General features: G+C 33.8%; 1 protein-coding gene across 1 annotated transcript in view; it reads left to right on the forward strand.

The window, feature by feature from the left end:
- Positions 1-638: 638 nt before the first annotated feature.
- The window catches only part of LOC132560144 (neurobeachin-like protein 1), a 63804-nt gene continuing 50003 nt past the window's right edge, over positions 639-14439 (forward strand). The window contains exons 1-7 of the mRNA XM_060224793.1: positions 639-698; positions 5949-6040; positions 8341-8502; positions 9489-9570; positions 11852-11970; positions 12730-12803; positions 13524-13606. Coding sequence (XP_060080776.1) covers positions 639-698; positions 5949-6040; positions 8341-8502; positions 9489-9570; positions 11852-11970; positions 12730-12803; positions 13524-13606 — 672 coding nt within the window. The remainder of the gene's footprint in view (positions 699-5948; positions 6041-8340; positions 8503-9488; positions 9571-11851; positions 11971-12729; positions 12804-13523; positions 13607-14439) is intronic.

The following is a 14439-nucleotide window of genomic DNA, read 5'->3' on the forward strand; positions in this document are numbered from 1 at the left end:
GAATTGACTAACTGCTATTTATGAATGTAAGTCATAAATCTTAGTGAGAAGTAAAATGTACTACGAGTTTAATGAATTCGTATTTAAAGAAATTATGTCCTTCTGTTTGCCAGCAGCAGAAAACGGTAATACTATTACACGAATAAAGAATTTGTTCAGAGATCTATATATAACTTACGTATTATTTAAAGATGTCTGAGATCCTCGAGTCAGTTTGCCCAATATTGTACTTTTACATGTGTAACCTGAACTGTTGATAGAAAACAAATTTAAAATCTCCTTTTTTGGAGCGAATCAAAGCAGTGCAACATGTTTTACACAAAATATGAATTCACAGTATTGCATTATCACGGTCTTAGAAACCAAATGTAAGCGCTTTTGAAATCCCGCGGGAAATCAAGGCGGAAGGGAATCCCCAGCTGTGACCATGAGCTACTTTTAGATGTGCATAGCTAACCAATGAAAATAAGGTTGTTATGTGCTGATCAATAGTTGACCAATCGCATTACTTGTAACATTAGTATAGAAATAGACCTTACAGTCATGGCCGTCATATTCACCTGTGAGCACAAATTTGGAAAGAAAATGACTTGACACTTGAAAAGTTGTTTTAATTTGTGGCACATCCGGATGCAGTAATGGAAGAATTACCTACATCAGAAAATCTCTTCCAGCTCTGGATGATTTACTCTGCCAAGGTGAGTTTATTGGAATTCTTTCCTTGAATCAGATCCATCAAATTTTTGACAGTCCTTGTAATTTTTCAGCAGCTGCATCAAAACCACACCTTCTGAAGTCTCGATCGAATTGATGAAATGAGTAACTTAGTATTTATAGCATTTCTTATTTGTCATTGAGTCTTGTCGAATGGAAGCACGGATGACTCAGGGTCTAGGCATTAACATTTCATACTCAAGTTTGTAAAGTTTTCGTGTAGCAAAAAGGGAGATCGGATTATGAATTTCCGGTCACTAGCGGTCAAAACATGATTGTTCAAAGGCTGATCCGATATAACTAGTAGTTAATGAAAATGATCGAACACGAATTAAACAAAATTGAGAACGTTCTCTATCTGTTGAGACAAGTCTATCACAGATTTATGTTATTTGTTCTTTCTAACGTGGAGGTAGGCGGAACCAGGTAGCTAATTTGACTCGTTTTTTAATACTATAATTATTACCTAAATTACCTTAATCAGAACGAAATATGTGTGCATAAGTGTTCTCTGCCTGTACATATAACTCTGAAATTATGACCTATATGTCACATGTTGAAAAATAGCATGCTTTTTTTAACAAATTTTTCTAGCAAGATTTTTACATCAACATGTATATTAGACAAGACACAGACTCATACATTCCATAACCACACTAAGATAAATTAATGTATCATCATTATTAATATCATAAATGAATGCAATCATCAATATAAAATACATCAGAATTATCACAAGCACACCCTTTCACACCCACTCCTACACCCATACATTATGAAAGATGAAAACAAAAAGAAAGAAAGAATTCAGATCTGGTATCTTAATAAGAAATAAGAGCTTGATGTTTTTGCTAATGTATTTGGAAGGGGTTTCGAAAATATTGGAAATAGGAGGAAGAGAAATAGATAGTAGATGAGGTCATTAGGAAAAGAAACACGTGACTATATCGTCAGACACTAGGAATTATTATAATATGATTGTAATGAGAAACATGCAGTATCAAAACACAGATAATTTTATATAAATAGTATATATCAGTCCATAATTTGTTTTAATATTTCCTACTTCTTCCATTTGTATATAAATTGTTCTTTTTTCATCTGCCTTTAAGTACTAGTGATATATTTCTGAACTTTATAATGGTCATAGGTGGCATTGAGTAATGCATTAATATTTAGCGACTTGCGTAGACATCTTGTTATATAACTATATTGCTCTGCTTTATATATTGGATTGTTGTTATTATTGATTTTGCCAAAAAGTAATGTTTGTTTATTTAATGCAAAAGGTACGAATTAAGATTCCATCAAGGTGTCTAGACTTTGAATTAGATATTGCACTTCATCACATTCCCCAAATTGATGTACGATAGTTTCTGTTTTAATTACAGAGGTTGAAGAGAGGACTATCCACTAGCTTTGCTTTTAAAAAGAAATGAGTTTGTAGTTGAAATATGGTTGAAGGTTCTAAACTGTAACAACCAAAGTTGAAAAGGCCTTTAGCTAAAAAGTTTTCTGTGCTGTTTAACAGGTCATAAAACACCTTTGAAACTTAAGTCTATAGCACGGTAATAATTTACATAGTTCCATTTCTCAGGCATATTACTGGTATATTACAATATAGAGTTGTGAATGATTTTACAAGTAGAGTTGAGAAAATCTCCAAAACAAATCATCCACCAGCACTTTTCTCAAGCATATGACGATTAAAACTGAAATAGATATATCTATATACTACCTGGTATATCAGTGTTCAATAGAAAGGGTAAAAAAATCCTAAATATCAGCGTTGTTTAAAACATTATTTGAATGCAATGGTAAGATTAACTTTTGATATATATATAAAATCATTATTTAATCAGGTTTTTGATTTGTTAATAATCAACATTACTCAAAATTATCCATGCATTAATCAAACTGTGATCATGATCAAACATAGCAAATCATGATTAAGATTACAACACATTGAATAAGAGAACAACATTAGTTTTAGTATCTGTTCAGTGAAGAATTTTACTAAGGACAATGGACCTATTTGAAAACTTCGCCCTTGTTGATATTTGCATAGCTATCGGTAGTTGGCATGATTTGAATCAAAATTTCAATTTATCGACAGGGCTCTCGATCTGCCAGATTTCGGGCCGATATTCGGCCCCATTCTCAATGCAAAATAGTATATTTTTTTTTCCAATTTAGACCCCAAGTTTTCCCAATTCTAAGGAAAACACAGCTATTTTTCCCAATTCTAAGGGCCCCGGGCCCCAGTCCCAAAATGGGGTGTGAGAGCCCTGATCGACTAACATTTATCATCAATAAACACCAATTGTTTATTTATTTCTTAGATTGTTTATCATCAATAAATGTTGTTTACCTACCTGAAAATATAGGTATGTTCTTAAACAAGTCAAATAACTGTATACATTGAGCAGAAAACACTTAAGATTTTTATACATTTTTTTCATGTTGGTTTCATCAGTTATAATCAAAGAGATAATTTAATAATGCTACTTGGCTGATATAATGTAATAAATACAAATTTCAAATGCAGCACTGTGTCACATGTGCATGTATATGGGATTCCATATTTGTCACAGGTGGACATGCAACAGGTGAACTCATGGAGGGGAGGGAACCTTGCATACAGGGTTGAAATGCAATCAATAATCTCTATTAATATCTTAAGTATCTATACCTTGACTGATGACTAGGTTTCTGTTTACAAATGTGTATATATATTTTTAATGAATTTATAATGCAAAACTTCAAAAAAGTACAATTTTTTAATATCATTAATGTTAATTCAATAGTTGGAAAGTAGTAGATCTGCTAATATTACCATCCATAAAGCTGTGTGTCTAGCGATTTAAGTTGGTATAGCTTAATGGATGACATTTTGTTTAGAGAGTAATTTGAAAATTAATATAACTTTTATAAGGACACAATATCACAGTGTCTATGACAAGTTGTATGGTGTAAAATCGACCTTTAGAGAAAGTTTTGTTTTATGTTTTTTCTTGAGTTAAAGTACTTGGTTACTAACCAATTTTTCTATGCTTCCTTCATTTTATGTGTTTAGTTTTATTCTTTGTCTGGTTTGGCCTGTTGAGTCCAGGTATCCCCTCATCCTGAATCTAGTATTACCAAACTCCTTCACTTCTTATCAGTGATCGTACATCAGAACAAATCTTGTTTCAGAGTTCGAAGGTCAAGGTCACCATTATCATTTATTCAACTTAGTCAAATATTGATGCTTGTAAACATGGGAGTGTGGCCAGCTACGTCTGTTACTTGTTTGAAGTCTTTGAATTAGGTCATTATGCTTACTGGATGTACATCAATATATTGCACATTTCTAGATAAATTTAGAGAAAGCTTCATTGGTTGTACTGTCAGTAAGTTTTGGAGGGATTGGAAACAGAAATGTTTTGGTTTTCCTACACTAGACATGTTATATAAAGCTATTGAGAATTCAATGCATTTTTCCTGGACAGCTCTAAATAAAGAACTCTACATAGCTGAGAATACTTATTAGGTCACTTGATCGGAAGGGTCAGGATGACCTGTAACCATCATGTTTATTTGTTGTTGCATGCTGTGTGCATAAACTATTGAGGTTTTTTAAACTTCTTCGCAAGTTGGAGTGAAACTTGCCTGAAATGATCCTGAGATGGTCTTGACAGTATGTTACTTTTAAGGTGGGTCGGAAAATCAAATCCTGCTGTCATGACTGCACTTTTGTAAAACACATTTTAACCTTCCACTCAAGTTTTACTGGTGCCATTGAGCTAAAAGTTGGTTGGGAATATTAGCGAAGGGAACCCGATAAAGTGCTGTTATTTTTTCTTGAAAGTTTAATATGACAGTCACACTAGCCATTTCTAATATAATAACACAATCTTGGTTTTCCTGAACAAGACTTATTTTAAAGTTCTTCCGAAGTTCCACCTGTTTGATTTATTTGAGCTAAAAGTTGTTGGAGGTGATAAGAAAATTAAGCCATCAAATGTTTTTTTTCAGCCCAGTCCAAAGTTCCATATGGCAGCCATAGTGGCTATTTCGTAATTTGATTGCATAATCTTAAAAACCTTGAGCACAATCTATTATTCTGAAGTTACATCACCTGTTAGGTTTAGCTGAAACTTGCCTGAAATAATCCAGAGATGGCCCCAACAAAATCTTGTTATTTTTCAGGATCCAAAATTCAAAATGGCTGCCATCTTGAAAACAAACATTAGATTTCTTACCTAGTTCCAATGATGCCATTGGGGATAATTGTTTTTTGAATGTTGAGAGGCTGAATTAAAGATTGTTTTTAACACTGACTGCTGGAATATTTTGAACTGACTGTTCTACTACTACCACAACGTCTATTACCAATGTAAAATGTTGAATAGTTATCAGATGGCTATTAAGATCCTTGGGCCTGTTATTGTAACAAATACATTGTGCATATGTATCTATTGAATGTGATTTGTTTTGTGTACTTGTCAGAGCACTCGTAACTAGTAAAGTACTTCCTCTGGGGGGAAGTTGTCATAATTGATTACTTAATGAAACCCAAGTGAATGGCCAGATCAGCAAAATTTTACATTACAGTCTGTTCACTGATGATGGAGATCAGACTACTTGAAACATTGTACACTTGCCAAGCATGCACTCACCACAGTGCATTTTCATATGACAGAGCTTTCGTGTTCTTTTCTTTTTTCTTTTCTTGTAACCTTGGAAACATAATGAAACAAAATGCAAACAGTGCATTGCCAACAATACTCATTGAAACAATGCAGTGTAACTATAATTACACTGCCACATATCATAAGCTACCTTTCTGTATGATTTCTGTGTAGAATAATTTATCTGTTACCATGGAAATAGGCTTAAAATACATATATATGAATGTAGTAGTTTTTTTAAATATGCCTTGAAAAAGTTTGTTGTTATGGTTGTTGTATATATAACCTCCTTAAGGTTCATCAGCTTTATTCCAAATCATACTCAAAGTCATGATAATTGATAGTAAAATATAAAGTTTTTAGATTCTTGGAAAGTTTATACTTAAGTGTTAGTACATGTATATAATTGCTGTTAAATGTGTATGATATTGTTTTCTTTCCATCATTTTAGACACAAGGGATACGTGGCCTAGACTTTGAGTTTTTTTTTTTTTTATAATTTCAATTTTCATCAAGATGCATGTTGAATTTTGAAGTTATATTTTACCATTTTTATTTCAGAATGACATTGAAACCCTTAAGGAGTTTTTGGCTATTTTCATCAAAACTTACAAGAACTTGATTGACTATGATTTTGACCACCTCAACGAAGTGTAAGTTTATATTAATCAACTTATATAGATAATCTGTTTTCTAAATTGATTTTATGTATTCATTATATTGAAAGTATCATCATATTGTGTAATGTGTAAATATATTTATTGTGTCTACAATTTGTAGTGATTTCTTTGTTTTCCAAGAGGTTGTTATTTACTAAAACCATGATAAAAAAACCCCAATAGAATAGAAGTTAACACAACCAGTAGAAGATAAGAGCATGGCATTTTAATGACAACATAGCCACCTTCATCTTATAATACAACAAGTAGAAGATTAGAGTGTGGGGTTTTGATGACTACACTGCCACCTTCATCTTATAATACAACAAGTAGAAGATTAGAGTGTGGGGTTTTGATGACTACACTGCCACCTTCATCTTATAATACAACAAGTAGAAGATTAGAGTGTGGGGTTTTGATGACTACACTGCCACCTTCATCTTATAATACAACAAGTAGAAGATTAGAGTGTGGGGTTTTGATGACTACACTGCCACCTTCATCTTATAATACAACAAGTAGAAGATTAGAGTGTGGGGTTTTGATGACTACACTGCCACCTTCATCTTATAATACAACAAGTAGAAGATTAGAGTGTGGGGTTTTGATGACTACACTGCCACCTTCATCTTATAATACAACAAGTAGAAGATTAGAGTGTGGGGTTTTGATGACTACACAGCCACCTTCATCTTATAATACAACAAGTAGAAGATTAGAGTGTGGGGTTTTGATGACTACACTGTCACCTTCATCTTATAATACAACAAGTAGAAGATTAGAGTGTGGGGTTTTGATGACTACACTGTCACCTTCATCTTATAATACAACAAGTAGAAGATTAGAGTGTGGGGTTTTGATGACTACACTGCCACCTTCATCTTATAATACAACAAGTAGAAGATTAGAGTGTGGGGTTTTGATGACTACACTGCCACCTTCATCTTATAATACAACAAGTAGAAGATTAGAGTGTGGGGTTTTGATGACTACACTGCCACCTTCATCTTATAATACAACAAGTAGAAGATTAGAGTGTGGGGTTTTGATGACTACACTGCCACCTTCATCTTATAATACAACAAGTAGAAGATTAGAGTGTGGGGTTTTGATGACTACACAGCCACCTTCATCTTATAATACAACAAGTAGAAGATTAGAGTGTGGGGTTTTGATGACTACACTGTCACCTTCATCTTATAATACAACAAGTAGAAGATTAGAGTGTGGGGTTTTGATGACTACACTGCCACCTTCATCTTATAATACAACAAGTAGAAGATTAGAGTGTGGGGTTTTGATGACTACACTGCCACCTTCATCTTATAATACAACAAGTAGAAGATTAGAGTGTGGGGTTTTGATGACTACACTGCCACCTTCATCTTATAATACAACAAGTAGAAGATTAGAGTGTGGGGTTTTGATGACTACACAGCCACCTTCATCTTATAATACAACAAGTAGAAGATTAGAGTGTGGGGTTTTGATGACTACACTGTCACCTTCATCTTATAATACAACAAGTAGAAGATTAGAGTGTGGGGTTTTGATGACTACACGGTCACCTTCATCTTATAATACAACAAGTAGAAGATTAGAGTGTGGGGTTTTGATGACTACACTGCCACCTTCATCTTATAATACAACAAGTAGAAGATTAGAGTGTGGGGTTTTGATGACTACACTGTCACCTTCATCTTATAATACAACAAGTAGAAGATTAGAGTGTGGGGTTTTGATGACTACACTGTCACCTTCATCTTATAACACAACCAGTAGAAGATTAGAGTGTGGGGTTTTGATGACTACACAGTCACATTTATCTTATAACACAACCAGTAGGAGATTAGAGTGTGACACTTTAAGGACTACACAGTCACCTTCATGTTATAACACAATCAGTAGAAGATTAGAGAGTGACGTTTCAATGACTTCATGGTCACCTTCATCTTATAACACAACCAGTAGAATATTAGAGTATGACGTTTTGATGACTACACGGTCACTTTCGTCAGATAAATGACCAGTGTGGAGTACACTTGCACTGACATACATAGTGTATGAGATTGTACCAAATCAACCAACTTTTTTGGCTGCAGTATAATTCTATGTACACCATGAACTTCTATTCTATTGACATCACCAACCTGAAGAAAATATTCCAGAAAAAAAATTGTAATAAGAAATCATCGCAAATAGAAATAATCTGTGATTACTACATTGATCGTGTTCCAGTGTTATAGGAGTCTCTAATTAGAAGGTGTTAATTGTTGTTGATTTCATTGCAACAGGTTTTCAGATGAAGGACCCCATATGACCAGACTCCCTGATGGCATCCTTCAGGTATTTCGAAACCACCTATCACAGGCGAGTGAGATCTATGCTCAACAGAAAGATCCGTCACACCTCACACTTGCCAAGTCGATTTTACAGTGCCTTATTGTCATATGCAGGTAATTATTTCAAAATCGAAAGTTGAGATGAAAACTAAATATTTTATGTTACCCAATCGATGTGGTACTTACTTAAAAGTTAATGATATACTACATGAAATATATCTGATACATGTAAACATAATCTAGAAAAATGCCAATCACCACATATTTTTAATGGAAAGTGAAAGAAATCATCAGAATTAGTGTAAGTGGGAACTATCATTTAAGATTTGACTGAATGTGTTTGAGAGTTTTTCTGAGGTATAGGTATTCATTGTTCTGGTCAGTGATGAAATAATTTATGCCAATATTTAGGTAAGGGCCATTGGTATGTGTATGTTGGGTGTGGGAAGAGTATTTTCTAAAGGAGTTCCAAAGGAGAGGGAAAAAAAGATATTGTTATATTTAGGTAAGGGCCATTAATATGTGTATGTTACGGTATGGGAAGAATATGTTCCAATTTAGGAGAAGGAAAAAGGGATATTTAGGTAAAAGTACAGGACTTTGATGTTGTTGATATTGTTGGATTAGAGTAGAATTTGCCCCAATACATGTATTTGAATCAGTGACATTTTATTTAATGTGTATGATTTGGTAGGGGAAGACCATAGACCAGTGATATTTTATGTAATGTGTATGGTTTGGTAGGGGAAGACCACGGACCAGTGATATTTTATGTAATGTGTATGGTTTGGTAGGGGAAGACCACGGACCAGTGACATTTTATGTAATGTGTATGGTTTGGTAGGGGAAGACCACGGACCAGTGATATTTTATGTAATGTGTATGGTTTGGTAGGGGAAGACCACGGACCAGTGACATTTTATGTAATGTGTATGGTTTGGTAGGGGAAGACCACGGACCAGTGATATTTTATGTAATGTGTATGGTTTGGTAGGGGAAGACCACGGACCAGTGATATTTTATGTAATGTGTATGGTTTGGTAGGGGAAGACCACTGACCAGTGATATTTTGTAACTCTATTTTCCTGCCTTATTTCCAGAAATTGTGACAATGTGCCTATGGTTGCCTCCTGTGGTTTTGTGAAGTATATTGTAAACATCGGGATGACCATTATTGAACAAGTAAGCATATAATGTTTTGTATATCCAGAAGTAAATATAGCAGAATCAGAAACATGAAAATTCAATGTCTACTGCACTCTGGACTCGCATGTAGATTGATCAATGAGTAGAAACAGAGGATGACATGTTGTGTATTCTGTCCTGCTACAAGGGCTGTAACAATGCAGTTTATCTCAGGTATGGTGTACATCACAATACATACCTTTTGATTTGATTGTTTCCAAACCAACATTCTTGACGTTAAAAAAGGAATATCAAAAGTCAGCTACAATTCAGCGATGTATCAGAACAAGATATCAGTATTACTTACTTATAACCATCATCCTGGAAACAGGTAGAAAGATGTCATCCGTTCTTAATTATTTGTTTTAGAGAAAAGCAAATACGACAAATTATTCCTGACAATGGAGGTGGGGCAGGGGTTAGCAGGGCTTTCCATAAGAGCTGGTCGCTGGCCAATTTGACCAGCTACTTTGATCATTTGGCCACCTACACCAATCCAGTTCCGTAATAATGTTCCGTACACGACTACACGTACACCGCAGGCCAGCCTCCTACTTTCACTACACAGCCTACTACTAACAAAATTATGGAAAACCCTGGGTTAGGGGGCTGGGGGTTGATATGTCCACCATTATTTTTAAGTCACTATACTTCCTGGTAAATGATGTATTGTGTATCATAAATATCTAACAGTGATGATAAATCATTTCATCCCTACTAACATTGCTCTGTTTTGTTTACAATATAAATCCACTTGTCTATCAGTCTATCTATCAGTTAGTCAGTTTTATCATTGATGTGTGGCTTTGTCTGGTCAAACTATAAACTTTAATTGTTTCCAAGAGAATCCCATTTTTTCACCACTTCAGAGATTGGTTAATTTTATAAAGAATATGATAGTTCATTTTGTTAGATCTGTGAAAAAGACATTCCTTTGGCATCAAGCTTTGGTTAAAACTGTTAAAGTTTTAACCATTGGAAGAAAACAACTGATATAGCATCATATATACTTGGTCACCTAGAAATTTCAAATTTCATCAATTTTGAAATGACAAAGTATTGGGCACTCCCTTATTATTGTTCAGAAAATGTCATCATTTTGTATAATCTTGTTTTTAACTTCTGAATTTCAAAATTGAAATTTAGAAATCTCTTATCATGTCAATGACCTACAAATGTCTTGTATTGATATTATATTTGTTACAAGCCTGTCATTTATTTAAGTACTCTATTGTTAATAATTTTGTGATATTTTGGGAAAACAATCTTAGATGATATTTATTTATTAAGTTATCTTGTGGCAATCATACATATTTTTTTATGGTCCCAAATTAATTTCGAGGGGAGGATATAGTCATTGCCTTGTCTATCTGTCCGTCCATCTTTCGGTCTGTCTGTCCTTTCTTGTCCAAGGTATAACTTGGCAAGTCAAGCAAGGATAATGAAACTTGGTGTATACTAAGGGGATGACAATGTACCAAAAACAGGAACCTCAACCCTAAATTATGGAGTTACTACCCTTTGTTTTGTGTCTGATACGTAACTTTGCTTGCATTTAGACTAGGGTAATGAAACTTGGTGTATACATTGATCATACGAAGACAATATTCAATGTACCAAATTCAGGGTCCATAACCCCTTAATTACAGAGTTGATGTTCCTTGTTTAAAATTTGTGTCTAGAGCTCAATATTAAATTGCTTACATTCAAACTAAGACAATGAAACTTGATGGATATATTAATCATACTAAGACAATATGCTGTGTACCAAATTCAGGACCCTTGACCCCAAAATTACAGTGTTATTGTCTTTGTTAAAAATATCTTATCCAGAGTATAACTTTGCTTCCATTAAATCTAGGATCATATAACTTGGTGTATATATTGGTCATACTTAGACAATGTACAGTATACCAAAATTAGGGCCTGCAACTCCTTCATTACAGAATTATTAACATCTCTTAAAATTTTGTGTCCAATAAAGTTATTTTTTTGGAGGCATTTATCAGTTTCACTGGAAACAGTAGTATTTTGTTGTCCATTAAAATATCATGATAGCTCTCAGGTGTTAACTGGTAATATTAAAGAAAATCCATACACATTTTAATTCAAATTGTAATTTTTTTCATTAAATTTTCATTTAATTTCATTTCAGTGTCTTTTCATTAATCCGGAAATGGTTTTATTATTCAATTTTATTGGAATTTTTAAAAATCATTCATATTATTATGATCAAAACTAGGGATTTTTTAACATTAGAGCATGTTCTGTTTTACAGATGTCATCAGACTTACCGCCAGAAGAGAAGGAAGAGTTGTCTACCTTTGTGAGACTTACTGTCCATTTCTTTGAGTGCCTCTACGATCCATACTTTGTGTGGCGTCGTCGGATTAGAGAGTATGTCACATTTTTGAATTATGCATAACCTGTCTTGTAATTACCTGTCTATAGCCATCAGTATATAAGGAAATATTTAGAATCAGAGAAAGAAAAAATCAAACCCAGCTGATTTAATCTTAAATCATCTAGCAAGTATATTGTAGTTTACATATTATACAATTATGACACTGTGTAGTTGATGTGATAATTAATGGAGTTCAGATAATCAACTGAGACTGATACTAATTATCTTAACTCAATAATTCATATCAGGTGAAAGAAAGAACCAGAACTTTTACATATCATTATCAAAACCAGAACACATAATACTATCTTAACACCTAATATTTACCACAGTATCATGAATACTTTGTCTTTGATAAAACATATTGCATTCTTGTGGAAACTGAGGGACAAATCTGATTGCCTGACACGATATAACATCACAGAACACTTGCACAAGCATGCAGTATGATGTTTTATTACTGTTATACAGAGTGCAGTTTGATGTTAAATGGAATAACATGTTATCGCCTGTGGACCAATCAACATTAAATTCAAAATTGAAAATGTAATAAACCTATTTATGTCAATAAATTTATTAAATAAGCTTAATTAAAATTTTTCTCTGCTGATCATGGGACCTTCTGCTGAAATTTTTGGAACTTGTGTTCATCATGCAGTCAAAGATATCCTGCGGATTACTATATAGGTCTTACATTGTGTCTGTGTTTTTGTTTATTAAGCAATCCAACAACGCTAAGTTTTTCTTTGTAGGTGGACTGTAGACAGAAGTAGAATCAAGTGTAGACCAGCCTCTCTTCATGTTGAAGTTGTCCCATATTTCTACGGTAACATTTTATCATTATACCCTACATTGGTGTAACTAGGTCTGAGTGATGTTAGATTCTCTATCCAGGCCATAGTGTCTAAATAGTTTGATTTTTACAACTTATTTATATTATTTTTACACCAGTGTGGTTCTCACTGTCCCAACCACCATTAACAGACCACAGTTGTTACATGTTTGGAAAACATATACAAAAAAAGAGAAAAAAAACTGAGGAAATTTCCTAATGTGATGTAGAAATAAATATGTTGTAATTGATTTGCAAGTTTATCTTGATGTGTTTCCCCTAAAAAAGTTTCGAGTGAACATATAGTTGCTGCGTTGTCCTGTTTATTGCTTCAATGTCTGGACCATAACTTTGCCCACAGTTAAGCAACGATCATGTTTCTTCGTGTGTACCAAATTTGGGGTCCACAACACCTTAATTGCAGAGTTATTGCCCTTTTGTTGAAATTTTCATGTCCAGAGCATAACTTTGCTTGCTTTTAATCTAGTATAAGGAAACATCGTGTGTGCATTATTCATGCTTAGGAGATGTTCATTGTACTAAATTCAGGGCCTGCAACTCCTTCATTTCAGAATTATTGCCCTTTGATAAAGTTTTTAACGTAATAAAATTATTTTCAGGGTGCATTCATTAGTCACTCTGGTTTATCACAGTTTCAATTCTTAGTAAAACAAATCCAGGAATTTTTGGATGATTCATGATTTATCTTTGTAGATTGTTGTGAACGTGGAAATTTCAGTACAGACCTGAAACTCAGACAGCTTCACATGTTCGGGGCCATAATGTGTGGAGACCAGGTAAGTTGCATACATACATATTTGGGGTCATTCAATTCAATATCCAATATTTAAAGCAATGAAATAAAAGTACAATGTCAGTGCCATAATTGGGAAAAATGATAATATTAATAATTGCAATCAGATAATTTCTTTATCCAGAATGTTTTATCTATTGCTGGCTCTGCATTGGGTAATCTCTCACATGTTTGTATGTGTGAAGGAAATTACATACAGTACATACCTAATACATTGTAAAACCCTGACTGGCAGCCATCTTGGATTTTGATAGGTAAAATTAATTGCTTGAACACAGAAATTTCTAGAGGAATCATTACCATGTTTGATAGTTAGGTTACTCTTTGTCCCTAACTGTGCATCGCCAACTCTGAGAATGACCAGACCATATCTGAATTTGACAGTTAAAGTTTGTTATGACTATTTCTCAGAAAAATTACACAAGGTATCTCCCATTTTGAAATGTCATATATAGATTCCTTCATGTTGTGCTGCTGTAGTAATTTAATCATGAGACAGATTGGAGACCAGGGATGACTGGTGATTGGCTGTCTGGAATACTGATGGTTAAAGATTGATCAAAGTTATACTTTCTCAAGATGCACTGAATGACTGTTTCTGTGATCATCTACATGTACATTGTGTTTGTCCTTAGTTGTGCATGACATTGTTTTAGTTTGAGGCTGATTTGAAGGATTAAGTGGTTTACAAATAGTTATTGCAGACTTTGACCCTTACATGTTCAATCTAATAAGCAAAAAATACTGGAGCCATCTTTCTACAATTTTCACATTTCAAAAGGAACACATTGTGTGACTTGTTGAGTCCAAAATAGG

Source organism: Ylistrum balloti, unplaced genomic scaffold (genome assembly GCF_031769215.1).
Source record: "Ylistrum balloti isolate Yb309-2 unplaced genomic scaffold, AGI_CSIRO_Ybal_v1 Utg371020, whole genome shotgun sequence".
NCBI classification, from domain to species: Eukaryota; Metazoa; Mollusca; class Bivalvia; order Pectinida; family Pectinidae; genus Ylistrum; species Ylistrum balloti.